Genomic DNA, 19,920 nt, shown 5'->3' with positions numbered 1-19,920 from the left:
GCAAGTTCCATTCCTTATTTTCCTCTACAAGTTGTATTGTTTCTTAAGAATGATACAGTGGCTGAAAGGTTTCTGCTTTTTTGTTTGTTATTAATATTCACTCCAGTTCCAAGAATGTGCTCTGGTATTTCATTGAAGTAGCGATTAGTGACATGAGAATGAAATCTTCAAGTTATTTCATTGGAGCTTGGTGTTTAACTTGCCCAACGTTCATTAGTATACCCAGATGAAGCCAGGAGAAGGAAACCTAGACACATGCCTTTCCCATAGTTAGGAAAATTTGAAACATCTCTGTTACTTTCCTCAGCTACTATCCAGAACATGTACTTAAGATGAGAGGGGGAAAATTCAAAGGAGATGTGTGGGTCAGGATTTTTTACATAGAGATAATATGTCTTTATTAGTCACATGTACATCTAAACACACAGTGAAATGCATCTTTTGCATAGAGTGTTCTGGGGGCAACCTGCAAGTGTCGCCACTCTTCCGGTGCCAACATAGCATGCCCACAACTTCCTAACCCGTATGTCTTTGGAATGTGGGAGGAACCAAGAGCACCTGGAGGAAACCCACGCAGACATGGGGAGAACGTACAAACTCCTTACAGACAGCGGCGGGAATTGAACCCGGGTCGCTGGTGCTGTAATCGCATTACGCTAACTGCTACATTACTGTGCCTGCCCCAGAGAGTGGAAGTTGCCTGGAACAGGCTGCCAGGGGTAGTGGTGGAAGCAGATGAGATAGTGGCATTTAAGAGGCTTTTAGACAGGCACATGAATATGCAGGGAATAGAGGGATATGGATCATGTACAGGCAGAAGAGACTTAGTTTAATTTGGCATCGTGTTCAGCACAGACATTGTGGGCCAGAGGGCCTGTTCCTGTGTTGTACTGTTCTATGTTCTAAGTTCTATGTTAACTCAGCACAAGCTACAGATCATCTCTGAGAAATCAGGTGTTTTTCTGAGGTGGCCAAACACGAGGCAAATGTATAAATGACTGCACGCTAATATACTTTATTTTTCTTTTTGATTTAGGAATTGGAAAGAATGTCATCTGCGACAGAGCTGCAACTCCTCTGGATGCATTTCAGATGATGTCAGCTGCACATTATTATCCCAAGCTTATGAGTATCATGGGCAATGTTCTTCGTTTCCTTCCTGCTTTTGTTAAAATGAAGCAAATGATTCAAGAGGGTTATGTGGGGGACTTGATGATCTGTGAAGTCCAGGTTCACAGTGGAAGTCTCCTGGGTAAGAAGTACAACTGGAGCTGTGATGACTTGATGGGTGGTGGAGGACTACATTCAGTGGGAAGCTACATTATTGATCTTTTGACTTTTCTGACCAGCCAAAAGGCTGTCAAAGTCCACGGCTTCCTGAAAACCTTTGTGAAGCAGACAGAGCACATAAGAGGGATCCGCCAGATCACTAGTGATGACTTCTGCACCTTTCAGATGGTCCTAGAAGCTGGTGTGTGCTGTACTGTAACTTTGAATTTCAACGTCCCTGGAGATTTCAAGCAGGACATCATTGTGGTGGGGTCCACTGGCAGATTGATAGTAAGTGGCAGTGATTTGTATGGACAGAGAAATAGTGCAACTCAGAAGGAATTGATTCTGGAAGACTCAACTCCTTTAAGCAACGAATTGCTCCCAGAAAAAGCTTTCAGGGATTGCCCGATCCCGTTCCTCAGGGGTACCATCATGATGGTTCAAGCCATTCGACAGGCATTCCAAGACCAAGAAGATCGACGGACCTGGGATGGGAGACCACTAACTATGGCAGCAACATTTGAGGATTGCTTGTATGCACTGTCTGTAGTGGACACCATTAAAAAGTCAAATGAAACTGGTGAATGGCAGAACATTGTGATCATGACAGAAGAACCAGAGATTAGCCCTGCATATTTGATCAGCGAGGCAATGCGTCGCAGTAGAATGTCCCTATTATACTAACTTTTAATTACTTTTCATGGCAAGTAGTTTAGGCTGAGGATGTTAAGAGAATCTTTGGGTGAGCATGTTGATGCTATACTAATAGGATTTCCTGGTTTAAATAAGGTTGGCACATCTACAAAATTTACTTGCAAATGCCAAGTAATTTTAAAATGATGTGTGTGGTAAGTATTATTGAAACAAACAAGTGCTGATAACTATTGATGATCATCCCAACTAGGGTTATTGTAAACTTTTGAAAAGGCAATTGTTTTTCATTACTGTTTGATATGTTGACTTCTGTTAGAATTCATCATGTTGGGAAAAGGGGTACATTTTACAGTTTAGTATCCCAGAACTTTGCAGAATTGCAGCAAGTATCTTTGCATGCAGAAATCTATTAATCATTGTCTGCTGTGAGCCAGAAATGCAGAACCTCTTTGCGTAAGTTCTTTATATACATTACCCTTGCACAAAGTTCTGTGACAGGAGCACTAAATCTTAAAATTACCCCTCACATCAGAAATTATATATTTTTTTACATTTTGCAGCCAGAAGGCACAGTTTACTATGCAATGTGTATGTAATATCAGTTGCTTTCACAGTGGAGTGATATAAAGAAATTCCTGTAATGTGAAGCATTACAGGGAATGCTTGGTGCCTGACTGGAGAACACCACTGGTGGACGCTTGACTGCAGGCTGCTTGGCTACCCTTTCATCAAGTGCATTGCAAGAGGAGACCTAAAGAAAAGGAGAAAGTGTGAATTAAAAACTGTTTTAAAATAGTTGTTTAAATATCCAATGGTGATATAGAAATTTGTCTGCTGTTGTATGCATTAAGTACACAATGTGGTATGGTGATTACATTGGATTCGGCTTCTGAATTGTTATTACACTCCACATTTAGTGAATACGACAAAGGATGGTTTTCCACCTCAGTATGTTTTACAATCTTGTGTGACAGTGTAGTGGTTGCATTACTCGACTGGTTATGCAAAGGTCTGGATTTATAATTCAGGGAACACAAATTCAAATCCTACCATTATAGTTTGACCATTCAGTTTAAAACAAGTTTTGAAATTAAAATAAAATCCATAAAAATGTGACCGTGAAGCTGTTGTATTGTTGGAGAAGCATGCTGGCCAAGAAAATCTTTCTCGTAGTGCTGCATTTACCTGACACATGGGATTAAATTTCTTTGAAGAAATTTTCAGTAAAGAAAGTCAGAGCTTACTGCATGGATCAGAGTCTGCAATTTTCCACCGAAGTTCTTGTGCACAGAAATGCACAGTGGGGGCCAACAGCATGTACCGAACATTTGCACACCAAATCAGTGATATTCCATCTCTTGTGTACAGGCAGTGTCATGCTTTGTCATTAACTAAAGCTAGTGTGACCACTGACCCATACCCTCCACTCAATTATGACTCCGATGGCCTGCAGGAACCATCTGTAACCCAGTCCTAAAACTCCCTGATGACCCAACCCAACCCTTGAGGTCCTGATCCACCCCTTCCGAAACCGAACCTTGCTCCATTACCCCATTGTGACTGTACACGTTTTCTTTACCCGCTGCACACTGGTGGAGCTCACAAAGGAAGCTCTTGAGTTTTTGTCTTCTGGCACATCACAAAATTAGCACAAACCTTTCCAGGTGCCAATTAATTTCTAGGCTCCTAGACTCACTGATATCCTCTTAGGTAGCAAACCTGGTTAATATATGACCCCAGCCACTCTAACGTGATTAGCTCTGAACCAGCACATCAAGTATGCCACTCAGGCTGTCAGAGGTTAGGAAGGCCTATTGCCTGCTAATGTAATTAGGAATAGAGAATCAACATCAACCTTGTCAGCAACATCCACCGCAAAGGTGGTGCTAGTTTCTTTTTATATGGTGTGTAACTTACTCTCTTCAATACAAAGGTCAAGTGATGCTTGGATATTTAAACAAAAACTTGAAATAGGCAAAGCTCACTGGTGCAAGAGCCATGCCATAGCTTGGACAATGGATGAACACCTCATTCTTTGCATCCAGGATCAAAATTTATCTATCTACAACCTCTTTCGAAACCCATGGTATCTTAGAATTAAATTTTCAAGATTTAAATGTTGTGAGAATTTTTTTAAAAATTGTGAGTTTGAAAAGCAAAGGTAGGGCAGTTTTGGCATGTGCCCTGGCTGTTAATCATCCCACAGCCAAGGTCAGGTTATCTGGTCATTATCACAACGCTATTTATCGGCACAAATTGGCTGCTATGACTACATTGAAACAGTGGGTAATTTCAGAATTGGCTGAAAATTCTTTCAGACACCCTGGGATTGTGAAAGGCGCTATGTAAGTGCAAGTATTTCTCTAACATAAAGTTCTTCTAAGCTAGGCCAATGAAACTTTTGTTATTGTGTACATAAATAATGCTAACAAAATAGACTTGTGATTCTCTTCGTGATACAAGGCATTTTTATCCCTCTTATTGCCCTCTTTAGAGAAAGGAAAACTATATTTTCATGAATTTAGAGGCAAGGATGTTTGAAACAGGTAGTGCAACTTGATGTGGGTTTGCAAGATGGTGTTTTGGTATGCTTCACTTCCCTCAAACATGCTGTTATGATTGTCCAATGTGGCAGCTCTCTGCTAAGGTACCACAAAGAAACCACACAACTCCCTGTCCCTCCTATCCCTCCCTATTCTGGCAGTGAGAAGGTGCAGTCATAAGGGAGCATACACAAACAGGCACAAGAAAGCATTGGGCAGTCTGGCACTGAATATTCCTTTACAAATCCAAATGCTGGAAATGAAAGTTCTGAAAAATGTTTTATTTAACCTTAGGCAAAAAAAAAACTAACTGCAAATTACTGATGTGGGTCATAAAGGCAGTAAAACATAAAAAGATGCTTTTTTTCCCCTGAAAATATTCACTTAGAAATACATTGGGCACTCAGTTTGATCCCTGAGTATTCTGTCTTGAATTGGCTGGTGGGAAATTCTGCCAATTTCTAATAATAACTTTTCTTGTTCCATGGAGAAAATGTTAGCTTACATCCTGCAATTGTGTGAAGCAAGTTTTACACTTTTGTTGAAGTTATGTTGGAAAAGGTCAGGAACAGTTTCTCTGCTGATCTTATCATTGGGGAATTTGGAATCATCTTCTGAGGAATGGCTCTCTTCCTCCAGCAAAATCTACAATTTTTTACTTTGCTGGACAACATGATATGTGGAGACTGTAACCCTTTTCCCATGGCTCTATACTTGAAATATCATAGAAATCCATAGATGTGGACCAAGCTATTTTTACTCTTCTTGCTGCACTGGTTGTTCAGTAGGAGTGTAGATTATTAAACTTACCCAATGAGGGTAATTTTAATAACCTACATGCCCTCTGGTAAACCTTACACATCTTATGCATATACCAATTCAAAAACAGAAAATTAAAATCAAAACCAGATGCTGGAAATCCAGAATAAAAACAGAAAATGCTGGAAATACTCAGCAGGTCAGGCTGCAATTGTGGGAAGAGAAACAGAGTTACCATTTCAGGTTGAAGACCCTTCCTCAGGCAGAAAATTGTTTGGTCAAATTCACATTGCTTATAGGTACTCCCAGTTAGGAGTATTACTGTAAAACTACCTTATTGATTAACAATTGAAAATAATAATAAAATACTTACTTTGGTCATTCTGTAGACAAAAGATACATGCAATGAAAGGCTAAAGAGAGCCATAAGGTAGATGAACTGTTTATATCAGTTGACTGGCATTGGAGAGTGCCATCTGATTTTCTTCCAGTAGTAAGTTCATAAGCAGTAAGCCCAATACTGACACTAAGGAAGTGGTATCCATTTCTCTGTTGGAGAGTATTCATGGTGATTGGAGGAAACTAGGGTGTGTTTGAAAAAGTTGGGAACAGTTTATTTTGCAATATTACAGTATTTATACATCTAAACTAATATGTGTAAGAAAATGCGGCTTTATACAATAAACTGTCTAAGGCAGTGATTGTAAACTATGTGTGATAAACATTCTGGGATAACACTATACCTTATTTAAATTTGGCAGTCCAACTCCATTAGTATAAAAAGATTATCTATATCGTATAGCAGAATAAAGAATCCAAACCTTGCAAAAGGGTAGAACTACACCCAAGCCCTAATTACATGTCTTATGAATTATACTAATAGAAAAATTCAAAGACTTAAATCTGGATTTGGTGAGCCCTAGTTGAGGCTGACTCACATCGTTCAGACAGCAGTTTTCTAACTTACATACGTCTGTACAATTTGCCATCAAATGTATAACAAATTAGGAACACATTAATGAAATGTGCACTCCAGTTAAATATAATGTCTGAATTCCATAAAACAGTTCTTGGCTGTGCTCACTCAAAGAGCTGTCTGCATTTGTATTTGAAATTAAATGTTATTAATGATAAGGTGAAAATTAATATTCATGACTAAATGTGTTGATTTAATGTCTTGAAATGTTACATATATGTACAGAGGAGATGTCTGTGAAATCCTTATGTTATTTATGGTCATGTATTTTTAGCATGAATATCTGTATATATGCAGGAAAGATATTTATCAAGGTTAAAAAAATAAGTACCAGAGACTGTACAAAATTTATATTTTATATATAATAGATAGGGCAGATCAAAACATACTTAGTTTGTTAAATACTCTTATTTAAAATATGCATAAAGCAATGGGATTTTAATATCATCATACTGTGAAGAGAGTTAAAGATGCTGTATTGTTAGCCAAGATTAGTCTCTGTCTCTGCTTGTTAGACATAGTTTGTGCTTTTTTTGTTATGCTAAGTAAATGTGGTGCTCTTTGTCTGGGCTTTCTGATATGTGCAGCTTGTAATATGCAAATAATTCTGTATGCACTGTGATATTCTGTTACTGTTTTTGCAGTCTGTCCTGGTCAGTTTTCTAATGTTACATGCCCTCATTAACAACCCAAGGAATATCGCTCACTGAAGGAATAATCAGAAATGGTGTTATGTCTTTGAAGAGAATGCAGTCTACTTTATTGTAAATGTTTGTATTCTTAGGACACTGGAGCTTAGAAATTGGATCCATCAGCACCTGTTTTTCAGGTGCAAAGTGCACATGACAGGGATTTTACCCAGGGTAGATGGCACCAGTAGTTATTCCTGGGTGAATTTGTGCTCAATGGAAAATATGCCTGCACACTTCCCCACATAAATGCTGAATTTTCCTGGTGCATCTAACAATGTCATAAGCAGCACATCACGTTTTCTCCTTTACCTACAGCAGTTCTCATTGAACACTCTTAGCATACCTAGAAAATACGTTAAGCCGCTTTGTTGCATTTAAGTCTATTTAAAGGGATACCCTGCGGACATTAAGGGAACTGACTGGGCACCTTCAGAACTCATCGGAGACTACCTCTCAAAGGCCACAGAATGTGCTCTCCCCAGAATTTAACTGCTGAGATATCCATGGGTGCCTCACTGGTGACACTGCTGACTCTATATGCAACCTTTCCAGCTGAGGAATGGCAAAGTCTAGCAATGCCAGCAGCTGCCACACAAGTGTCACTTATCTCTGCGCAATGACTTATGTTATTTCTCCCAAAATCAGACAGATTTCAACACAGCTAATGTGTTCAAAATCATTTATAACAGAAAAAATAAGTAAAATTGTTTACTCTCATGTCGGTCCCATTTGATAACATTTTATGAAGTTCAGGATGTATAATTATCTCATTGACCCCCGTGTGGCTACAACCAGGCTGCTGGAAAGCCCCCTTTCCCTTTGAATTACATGGATATGACCCATAAAAAGCTCTTGGATTAGCTGGGCTGGAGTCAGACTGCAGCCCACGGCTGGTGGTGAGGCGTGGGCGAGTGTGCAACCTGAGAGACATTAGTGGGCAGTAACTTGGTGCCTGCATGAGAGGAGTGCTCGGACCACTCCAACATTCCACTTCCAGACCCAGAACTGAGCTAACTAACAGACCCTGTTGTTCCAAGTTAAAGACTAGAATCTTTTCCTCAGTTTTCTGCTTAATTGGAGCAGGACTTTGTGAATGAGGTGGGAAGACAGGATAACAGAACTGTGCTTCTGTAAAAGAGCGACGAGTTACTGGGCGTTATTTTTCTGTAGGAGAGTGATGTACACATGCATGGCATCTCTTTGCTCCCACAGGAGAGCAATTTGCTCACATTTCTCTGTTCATGGAGAAGAACTAACTGCTGTCACATGGCATCTCTTTTCTCCTGGAGAACTACGAACTGCTCACAGATAGCATTGTTTTACCCACTGAGAGCAGCGAGCTGGTTATGAATAGCGTAATGCGGGTAACTGAGGATGTTAAGCTGTGGTCCTGATGGTTTATTGCTGTTCCCTCACAGTTTCAAGCAGGTCCTATGTAGCCGAGATGGGTGAAACTGCATAGAACCAGTTGATAGAGAAAAACAGATATACTAGACAACACCAGTGCAGTAGATGTAATTTAACTGTGTGTGAGAGTGTCAGAAATGATAGGGTATGATTCCTGTTAGTCTAGGTCTTGTCCGGACAAGACCACTACTGCCACCTCCTGTGATACTCTTCTGATTTTTATTTTAATTCATTTTTTGGGATCTGGACATAACTGGCAGGGCCAGCACTTAATGCTCCTTGACAAGGTTATGATGACAACTGAATGGCTTGATTGGCCATTTCAGAGATCACTCAAGAGCCAACAACTAAGGATGGTAGATTTCCTCTCCTGAAGGGGTTTTATGATGATCCAATTGTTTTGTGGTCCTTGTCACTGAATCCAGCCACTATCATTGTTCCAATTTTTAGTTGTTAACTAAATTTAAATTCCACAGCAGTCCTGGTGGGATTTGAACTCAGGCCTCTAGATTACCAGTCTGATGATACAGTTGCTGTTCCAACAGCGTACTGTGGTTGGGGGGCCTTGATTGGTCTCCTGGCACCCCTGATGCACAGGATCCCCCTTCTCGGTTTGGTCACAAGGACGATGTCACTCAGTAATAACTGGAGCTTTCCCCTCCTCCTCTGCAATCTGTCTCCAATATGGCAGCTATTGTGGACGTTGTTGGTGTCTAGCTGCCTTGGGAAGTGTCCAGATCCCTTCTCTAATTGGTGCAGAGCAGTATGTTTTCATCTGTGTTACACTGGAAGAGGCTGTGCCTGGAAAAGCCTCCATTTTAGCACATAATTCTGTACAGTATTCTAAAGAATTTAACCATATTTTCCTGGGGTATCTAATTGGGAATTAGTACTATATTCACCACATGTTTAAAATCCAATTTCTACGCATTGTTGTCCTGTGGATCATAAATTGGATTCTAGCAAAATGAGCGCAATGTCATCAAAAGCCTATTATCAATTATTAGTCATCTATTATACTAAGGTAGCTATGAGAGAACGTGGTTCAATAAGCTACATGTATACAATCCATTTGTGTCCGCTCTAAACTAGTGGTATTAAATATTCCTTTATTGTAATGATAGCATGAAGCATTATTCTGCATATATTGCATTATTGTTGACAATGTTAAAACAATAATGTTTTCCTCTGATAAAAATAAAAATAATTAAAAGAACTTCTATTTTAAGCAAATGGATGTGGTGCTTTTAAAATGACAGGCTACAGCATTTCCAACAGTGGGGCCTTTCTCTTACAGCCCCTCATAAACTTGTCACTACAGAGATGTTTGTGGTTACAGTTCAATACCTTCAGCAACTGGGAGAAATTCACCAGTACTTTTCATGAGGAAAATCAACTAATTTTGGGCAACTGGATGATTAATTTCTACTGGTATTTATACTGATTTTACTGGTGTTTGGCACTATATAAAGTTATTTAAAGTTGCTAACATCTGCAGTGTGTGGTGTGATGCATCTGGTGTAGGAGGACATGTAAATCCTAGTAATTGCACTTAACTGTATCAATACTTCAACCAGCAATTTTTAGTACTATCAGTTCCTTGCTCTACGTAAGTAAGCTCACTATAATTTGTCTATTTCTTGAATTAAATAACAACTTGCTTATGTGAAGAAAAGTGGAGGGGAGAAGTAGGATTAACAGAAGTGACCAGAAAGTTGGTTAAAGGTATACACTGAAAGAAACTTTTAATATAGAAAGGGAAAGTAAGAAGCAAACAGGAAGGGCAATGGGGGCATTGGGAAGATATTTTAAGACTCCATGGTAAAGGCAATTGTTTCAGAGAAAGAAGCGTTCATAATAGTGTTATGATTCACCATTTTGCTGACATCAATGTTATTGCAAGAACTGGAGGAGGTAAGGTTTGCAGCACCTGGCACTGTGATTATAGCTGTTCCAACACGGTATTAGTGACAGAAAAATTCTGCAGACTGCTCGAGTATGATGAGTTTGACCAAAAAAAACCCATGATAATCAACTGAAATTAACACAAGTCAAATAAAGGAGGCAAGTGTTAAAATGAAGGGAAAATTATCATCTGCAAATAAAGGTCTATGTTGCAGCCTATGCTTTTTTGGAGACCATAGGTACAAAATCAAGTCATCTTTTTATTTATTTATTTTATCTATTTATTTATCGGATTTATTATCATGCACAAGTACTGTGAGGTACAGGTACAATGAAAAACTTGCCTGCAGCAGCATTATGGGCACGTAGGTTTAGACAACACAGAACATATGGTGGGGATCCTTGATGATAGATGCCACCTTTTCGAGGCAGCATGTACAGGGTGATGCAGACATGCGTGGCTCACATCCTACCACAGACAACATTGGTGAGGAGGTTAGTTCATGCACATTTAACAACTGCACAGTTCAATATATTTAGTGTCTGGGAGAAGTCCACCACCATTTTTCAATGGGACAATCAACTAATTTGGGTAAACTGGCTAATTGATTTCTAAATAATTATGATTTTACTGGTGTTTGGTGTTCATAAAGATCTTTAAAAGTTGTTAAAATCTGCAGAGTGTGGTGTGGTAGATGAAGGCTTGTACTCATTGAAGTGATTTGATAGCTTTGAGCATTGTTCAGTCTTGAGGGCATGGCTTAGCTGGCACCCAAGCAGGTCTTGACGTTTATGTCTGGAAGACCCTGTTCTCAAGTTGCTGATCAGGTTGAAGCTGGGATCGTAGACCAAATTGCCACTTGCTCGAGGCAAATGCAGAGCTAAGGGTGGTTGGGGGCAGAAATGGGGACAATTTGCCACCTCCAGGGAAGTCCAGGCCAATATCCATTTTGAAAAGACTTCTAAAGATGTTAGAAAATGTGGGGAGAATAATACAAGTACAGTAGTCCCCATAATTCCAGTCATTTTTAGAAACACATTCCCCATTTGGGGTTTGGGGAAGGGGACAGATATGTGAACCAACACTGGTCTCCTCTCCCAGGCTAACACTCCCACCATTAAGACCCTAATTATATGAAGTCAGCTCCGATGGTAAGTCATGTCATTCACATTCCCAACACCAGATGCCCAGAACAGACACTCTGACCTCCATCTTGACAAGGGATTATCAGCTGGGCAGAGGAAACTATCTAAGGATCTTCTCAAAACCTCCTTGAAATCACGTAACATTCCCACTGATGCCTGGGAATTCCATTACTGTGTAAAATGGAAGAGTAATGAGACTGGCATTAAGAACCTTGGAAGCACGTCAAAGCTTAGCAAAACTGAAAGCAGCAGATCAGCTCCCAAATTACCCACCCATCCACAATAATCCAAAATATTCTGAAACAAAAACAGAAAATGCTGGCAAACTCAGCAAATCAGGCAGCATCTGTGGAAGGAGGAACATTTTTTATTTCAAAAATACACTTTATTCACAAAAAATATATATACAGGAAATATGATACAATCAGTACGTCTTTTTTACATTGTCATCAGATAAATCCATTCACAGCATGTCAGTACGTACTGTTTACAAAGCGCCAATGCCATTCATGTGGCCTCTTTTATAAATACACCTATTTAGTGTTTGTGGGGCTGTTACATTGGACTCAGCTCCCAGCATCTAGTGGCGGCATGATCTTAGATTGCAGTCCTTCCTCACAAAGCTGTTGTGTTGGCTGCACCAAGCTTCAGTACATACTCCTGCAGCCTGGAATGTGCCAGTCAGCAGCATTCACTTATGGACATCTCGTTGTACTGGGAGATCAACAAACTTTGGGCAGACCAAAGTGCATCTTTCATCAAGTTGATGATCTTCCAGCAGCACTTGATAAACAGTCAACGTTTCAGGTCCGTGGGAGAGAGATGCAAGTATGTTTTCAGTAGGATAGAAGCTGGGAGAGGGATGTGTAGAACAAAGGGAATGACTGTGATAGGATGTCAAAATGGCTTAATGGGGGCAGCTATCAGCACACTAATCTACAAGGCCCTACATAATGGGGTTTTAGTGGTAAGGTGGTGGGACCTGCCTGACAGGCTAGACTTGTGCATGTAGGATAAGGAAAAACAAAACAGAAAATGCAAAGTGCTGAAAAAACTAAGCAGGTCAGACAGCACCTGTGGAAAGAGAAACAGTTAATGTTTCAGATAAGGGATCCTTCATCAGACCTGAGAAAGAGAGAAGCAAGTTAGTCTGGATAGCAGTGAAACCAAGGAGTTTTCTCTGATAGACTCAAGATGTGGCAGGTGGGATCAGGTACTATGGTAATTTTAATTGTTGCTGATGTGTTCTGGTTGAACAGGGACATGTTCAGCAGGCCAGACTATACACAAGAGGGGAAACAAAGGATGGCAGGTGGAAATGGTTCTGATATAGACAGGAAGAAATGGCTTTTATCTAATCGATGTTAAATCTTGAAGGCTGCAATGTGCCGAGATGGAAGATGAGGTGTTGTTCTGTGAAATTGCATTGGGCCTTGTTGTAACAGTACAGGAGGCCACAGACAGAGAGATTAGATTAGGAGTGGGATGGTGAATCAAAATGGCAGGCAACTGGAAGCTCAGGGTCATTTCTGTGAACTGAGTACAGGGGGTCCACAAAATAATCGCTCAGTCTGCGTTTGGTTTCTCCAAAGTAGAGGAGACCACATTGTGAACACCAAGTGCAGTACACAAAATTGGAAGAAGCGCAGGTGAATTGCTGCTTCACCTGGAGAGTCTGTTGGGAGAGATGGTGGGAAGGGAAGAGGTGAGAGATCAGGTTTTGCATCTCCTGCGGTTGTATGGGACGATGCCATACGTTGGAGAGTGGTAGGTCAGGATAGGAGAGTGGAATCATGAAGGGAGTGATCTCTATGAAATGCTGAGAGGGGAGGGGAGGGGAATATGTGTCGAGTGGTGGAATCGTGTGGAGCCGACAGAAATTGCAAAGGATGATGTATTGAACACTGTTCCTGCTCTGTCCGGGGGGAGGAGTGAGAGTACAGGTGTGGGAAATAGATGAGATGTGGTCAAGGGCTCTGTCCACTATGGTAGAGGGGAAGCAATGGTCAAGGAAGAGGCAAAGCATTTCAGAGACACCTATGGGGAATGTCTCATCATCGGAGCAAATGTGATGAAGAAGGAATGGAGTTTGATATTTATTCTATTTTAAACTGGCATAAATCTTCTGGATTTCTCTAAAAAGGAGTGGATTGTATAGCTCACCTTTGGGGATTTAGAGATGGCCCAATTTTATATTTAGGTCTTGCTTTTGGAACTGTGTGCTCCAGATTCAATGAGTTTTGTTCTAGAGCTTCAATTTTGCACTCCAGCTGCTACACAATAAAATGGTTACCAGTAATAAAAAAAAGTACGATGTTGTCTGATAGGTTATTTGGACAAAAATTCCATGAAGGCACCTTTCTTTGATTAGATTTCTAATCTAATAAATGGGGAATGGACTGGGATGTTGTCCTCACATTGATTCACGTTCCTGTGTATATTTCCATATCATTGTGATGTCGTACAGAGTTTCAGTTTTCTTTCAGTATCATGAACATAGGAATCAGGAGGCACAAGAGACTGCAGATGCTGGAATTCAGAACAACAAACGATCTGCTGGAGAAACTCAGCAGGTCAAGCAGCATCTGTTGGGGGGGGGGGGGGGGCGGAGGGAGGAATTGTTGATGTTTTGGGTTGAAACCCTGTATCAAGACCAGAGCGAGGAATCAGGAACAGGTATGGACGACTCAGCAACTAAAACTTGCTCTGCCGTTTAGTAAGATCATAGCTGGTCTGGTTGTAATCTCAACTTCCAAATTCCTGTCTACCCATATAACCTTTCACCTCCTTGCTTTTCAAGAATCTATCTACCTCTGCCTTAAAAAATACTCAAAGACTGCTTCCATCTCCCTTTGAAGAGAGCTCCAAAGACTCACAACCCTCTGAGAGAAATAAATTGCACCTCAACTGTCTTAAATGGCTAACCCCTTATTTTAAAACAGTGAATGCAAGTTCTAGGTTCTCCCAAAAGATGAATCATCCTCCCATTCCAGGTAATAGTCCAATAACCTTTCTCTGAGCTGCTTCCAATGCATTAACATCCTTCCTTAAGTAAGAAGACCAATAATGTGCCTAGAACTCCAGATGTGCTCTCACCGGTGTCCTAAACAACTAGAGCATAACCTCCCTACTTTTGTATTCAACTCCCTGACAATAAAGAATAACATTGCACTCTTTGTGAAGTTTTCCAGTCGTATCTGGACCTGGGAGAACATAGAGATTAAAAAACAAATGGGAACAGACTCTCTATGCTTTTCTGACTGCCTTGCTAGCCATATTTTAACTCCATTTAGGCCACTTAGTTCTATATTTCTTAAAGATTTTGTACAGCAAGTTCAATGAATTTGAAAGCTTGCTGTTTTATAAAATGAAAGATTATTAATCCAAATTGATCGACCTGGATGTTAATTGAAGAGCATTAAGTAGCCTGAGTGGATGGGTTTCAGATGGAAAACCTGGAAGCCTGTAACTCCACCTCTGGCCCTGGAAGGTTTTCTGCCTGGAGGGCAGCCTGATTGACAGGGTTGCCTTGCCTACAGGCGGGGAACTAGATGCAGCCTAGATAGGTTGTTCATAATCCCTGCTGGGGTCTGATCCACAGGCCTGGGAAGCAGACCGGGGTTGAAGGTTGTTGGGATTGTCCAACTAAACCACTGGGGTAGTTGTGGGATGGAAGGTGCAGGGTTAATAGGGAAGAGCTTGGGGGACTGGGGAAAGCACTCTGTCCTTCTGGCCCATAACCAGTGCTATAAAAGTACCCACCTTCTTCTATAAACAGCCTTTGTTTTACTTCAACTGCAATGTTTTCTCAGACCAGTTCACAGTCTTTTTCCCAGGGTTGGGGAATCAAGAACTAGAGGGCATAGGCTTAAGGTGAGAGGGGAACCTGAGGGGCAATTTTTTTCACCTGGAGGGTGGTCCATAAATGGAATGAGCTGCCAGAGGAAGAGGTTGAGGCAGGTACATAAACAACATTTAAAAGGCACTTGGACAGGTACATGATTAGGAAAGATTTAGAGGGATATGGGCCAAATGCAGGCAAATGGGACTGGCTTTTATGGGCATCTTGGTCAGCATGGACCGGTTGGGCTGAAGGGCCTGTTGCCATGCTGTGTGACTCTATTACTCTATGAACTGTGAAAGTTAGACAGAAGCTACTAACCTAATTAATTTATTTGAAATGACAAACCACTTCCTGGGACTGGGGTGGGTGTCTACACCTTGCCATACCTCGAAGAGGACAGGCTGCAGTTGGCTCCCTGAGGACTCAAGAATCTTCACTGATTTATCCCTACACCTATCTGATTCCATTCACTAATCCAAGTTAAATGGTACCCTGCCTAACCCACCATTATCTCTTATTCTCTCTCTGCAAATGCTGCCTGATTGCTGAATATTTCCCATGTTTTAAGTTCTCACTTCAGATTTTCAGCACTCAAGTATTTCGCTTTTCAAAGACTCAACAATCCCAGTTCTCAAATCTTTAATGATCTCAGTCATCTTTGGTGGAGAGTTGCATAGGTGTCCTATGTCCTGACATAAACAGGCAAGTAAGGAGCCTGACGTCTCCTTCAGGTCCCCGTTGCCATGGTGTTTTTTCTGGAGAAGGCTAATGCCAACCCAGGTATTGCCTAAGTGAAGAAAAAAATGCCAATCTCAGCCTGAAGAACTAGCTTCCCTAACTATGATCAATCCTTCAGGCTATTATCTCTCACCCTTTGGCCCCCAGGTCACCTTTGGAGGACTTCAGCCACCACCTTGCGTCTGAAAATTTCCCCAGGAGCCTCATACTGTCCCTTTGGTCTCCTCTGAGGCCCTAATACAAGCTTAGGAGTTTTAATCATGTTCCAATCCTCTTGATTGTCATTTGCTTGTTCTTTACTTTGACCAACGTAAGGGTAAGGTCATGTACTTAGCCAAAATACTGTAATGCCAGTCTTCAAAACATCCAAAAAGCCAAAGGGCCTTTTGGGTCAGTACTGAACTGCAGCAACCTTAAACTATGGTAACAAACAATGTGTGGCATGTAAACATCTCAACATCCAAAAAATCCTAACTAACAGGGCTACAGGAAAGACAGCCTTGATAAACTAAAGGATTACCTGTGAACAGTAATTCAATGTAAACGGTGCCTCATTGTTTATAGGAGACTCTTTAAGAATTCATCTCACAGGTCACCTCAGTACTATTGGGACAGAAAATGAGGACAAACCTGTCAGCAGACACTTTCTGAACATGAGGTTAAGTCCCTAGAAGTTCCAAGCCTTGAAACCAAAGTGAATTGATCATCCAAAAAATGCAGAAAGAAATTAGATTGAAAGATCACAAACCCACTCACTAATGGCTTGAACCATGTATAATTCAGACAAATGGAGATAATCTTCAAAACCAATTGGCCAGTTCTGTGATAAGAAGTGAGAGGGAGAGATTAACTAAATTACAGCATAATTAAAAAAAGTTCCTGAATCAGATATAGTTTGGATGGATACAAGTGCACTCAAAATTCAAACCTCTAAAAGAAATAGTTTAGGCAACAATGAAACCAGCCCTAGCCAATGTATGTTGTGCCTTTTGAAGATTAAAAATAACACCCATATCTAACGTAAACCCCACACATCAAAGCTTGAAGGCAAATATTTCTGAGCCATCATTCCGAACATAATTGACTCCAGCCTCCCAAACCAGCCTGCCTAATTACTAAGCATGACTGCTCTTTAAAGAACATCTGCCCTCCTTCGAAGAAATGGGATATTTAGCCTGAATTCTCTGGTATAACCTGAGACTGGGGTGAATGAGGGCAAGTAGAATTGGACCAAGAGAATGAAGAGATAGGCTAGATTAAAGTTGCAGTTACCAGTGAGGCTAGTGATGGGAATAACAAACACAAAGAGGGGCAACTGACACACTAATCATGATTTGTCTCCCAATCCTCTCAGCTCAAAAACCATAGTGGCCAAAATTTGGAGAAGCTCATCCTTCCTGCAAGGTCATCTTCATAATGATGAGTTTGAAGGCCTCATATCCAGAAGACCTTGGGCCTCATTATTTGTCTTGGAGAAAATAATGCTGCTTTTGGGGATAGCCCTTTTATCTCTTCCTTCACACTATCCAGAGACCTCAGTCCTTATAGGTGAGGCAGCGATTTACTTGCACTTCTTCCAATCTGGTCTGACACACTCAGTGCTCACAATGTGGTCTCCTCTATATTGGAGAAACCAAACACAGATTGGGTGACTTGGCAGAACACCACTGTTTTATCTGCAAGGGTGCCTCTGAGCTTTCAGTTGCCTGTTGTTTTAATTCTCCGTTCCACTCCCACTTTGACCTCTGCCTTTGTCCCCCTATATTGCTCTAACAATGCCCAATGTAAGCTTGAAGAACAGTATCACATCTTCCTTTGCAAGATTTGACCTACTACTGAATTTTACAATTTCAGCTAACTGCTTCCCACCCCCCCCCCCCACTTGCTTCATAGATAAGGGTGAGTACATCTATCATTTTCTGCTCATATAAAATATTTAATAAGAATTTCTTTACAGATAAGGGTGAATTTGTAATATAGTGCCACATGAAATGGTTGAAGCAAACATCACTGATGCATTTATGGGCGGCTTGATCCACACTTGAAGGAGAATAGGATAGAAAAGAAAGGACATGGCTGGAAGAATCAGAATGGGATATTTTGTATGGCATATGATCACTAGCATAAGACGTTATGGACTGCTCTTATTACATTCACTAAACTGGTGCTGCACAGGGAACCACATCTCTTTTTCCCACTAACGCATAATTTTCTGTCACATCCCTTAAGTTCATTTAAAACATGTAGCACATCAATATCCCTATGCCTTATGTTAATTGTTAACTATTAGATAAGTACTGTGCACTATGAAACTGATCCTGTGCTAATTGAGAAAAAGGCTCCAGCCCCTAAAAGGGACCTGGCCATGAAGGTACACCAAAATTGGAATTCATTTTCAAGCACAGCACTAAAATACTATGGATGATCAGCCAGGCCAGGAGCAGGGAAGCAGATTTCCTGAGAGCAACCTTATTATCCTTGTCAATGAGGTTGAGGGTTGCAAAGGGATGCAATCTCAGAGTGAAAATGAGATAGCATTTGAAGGTAGCGGCTAGAGAGATAAATCCCAGGAATGAGCTAATTGCAGACCTGGGTCCAGTGCAGGAAGAGGTTCCATGAGCTCAAGGTTAGTGCCTTAATCTCAAATGACCTAATCTCAAAACCTCTGACAGTTCCAGCATCGCAATACTTAGGCTCACCCACAGCTGTAACCACCTATAGCTCACAACTGAAAAAACAGGCACAGTTATTCAACCACAACAGCCATATCTTGACAACACACTAAAAGTTCCTTTTTACTTTATCTTGCATGTTAAAGTGTTAAATTGAGTTAATTGTCCTCTGCATAAGTACAGTCAGGTACAGGTACAATGAAAAACTTGGTTGCAGCAGCATCACAGGCACATAGGTTCAGACAACTCACAGAACATAAATTATACCTAAATTATACAAGACAGTGAAGAAAAGACTGTGCAGAAAAACACAAACAACTGGTTAAGTTACTGGATCAGTGTCTAAAAGTCTGGCCTGTTGATCCAGAGACCTGAGAGTACAAGAAGCATGAAAGCTTACACTGAACATTGTGCTTCATGCTCCAGCGTAGCTTGAGAACTTAACTTCAAGTAATTAAATAAATCTGAAATAAAAATCTAGTATCAATAATGTTAACTACGGAACTACTGGATTGTTGCTCACTAATGTTCTTCAGGGAAGGAAATCTGCCATTCTACCTAATCTGGTGAGAAATACAACAAGATTAGTGAATCATTGTGTGCATCACATCTTCTCTTCATTGAATGTTGCATTTGACCTTGGCCAGATCAGAAAGGTGATCTTCCTGTGATAATGGAAAAATCAGTGTGATTTTGCAGACCAGTCCCCTTCTACACATACAGTGGTGCTTGAATGGAGGAAAGGGTAACATTGCTTGCTGTGGGCCTTGTGTCAGCATAGGCATGCAGGTTTCACATAGGAAGGAAATAGCTTTGCAAAAATAGCTCTGTAATTTGTCCATTCTGTGGCAGGTATTTGTGTACCTCAGTGAGAGATTACTCTGCCTTTACAGCAATGAATCTTACAGGTCTTTACTTGCAATGGTACTTAATCTTGTACAAGTCCTTGATTTTTCAGAGTGCAGGGAAGTGAAGTGACATGTGCGGTGAATGAAGAGCTGCAGTGACATGGCAGGTAGCCTGACAGAGTGACTGGTGAGCCTGTTGATATCGACCCAAGCAAGGCAGTGCAATCTCCTTCCTGTGGTGAGTTGCACTTAAAGCAAATAATGTATTGATATTAATCTTCTTGCAGGTGTTACACTTCATTCTTTATCATCATTGCCATCTGCTGACCTGCTTTTCCCCTTCCTCCTCCTCCTCCTTTTGCAGCAGAGAAGTTCAGAAATATTTAAAAAACTGACAGCTTTGACAGCTGGGAAATGTAGGGGTAGGGCTTTACCATCAGTCAAAGCTTTCAGGGATGTTTTGG

General features: G+C 40.8%; 1 protein-coding gene and 1 long non-coding RNA gene across 5 annotated transcripts in view; one reads left to right on the top strand and one right to left on the bottom strand.

Annotated features, from left to right (window-relative positions):
- gfod1 (glucose-fructose oxidoreductase domain containing 1) overlaps nt 1-1,963 on the top strand; it is a 79,578-nt gene extending 77,615 nt beyond the window's left edge. For all 4 annotated transcript variants that reach the window (XM_052016441.1, XM_052016442.1, XM_052016443.1 and 1 more), the window contains one exon: nt 1,037-1,963. In XM_052016441.1, coding sequence (XP_051872401.1) covers nt 1,037-1,956 — 920 coding nt within the window. In that variant the 3' untranslated portion in view covers nt 1,957-1,963. The remainder of the gene's footprint in view (nt 1-1,036) is intronic.
- A 574-nt stretch (nt 1,964-2,537) lies between these two features.
- The window catches only part of LOC127570671 (uncharacterized), a 28,248-nt gene continuing 10,865 nt past the window's right edge, over nt 2,538-19,920 (bottom strand). The window contains exon 3 of the long non-coding RNA XR_007956375.1: nt 2,538-2,677. This is a non-coding gene — a long non-coding RNA (uncharacterized LOC127570671). The remainder of the gene's footprint in view (nt 2,678-19,920) is intronic.

This window comes from Pristis pectinata, chromosome 5 (assembly GCF_009764475.1).
Source record: "Pristis pectinata isolate sPriPec2 chromosome 5, sPriPec2.1.pri, whole genome shotgun sequence".
NCBI lineage: Eukaryota > Metazoa > Chordata > Chondrichthyes > Rhinopristiformes > Pristidae > Pristis > Pristis pectinata.
This window is presented reverse-complemented; position numbering and strand designations above follow the sequence as displayed.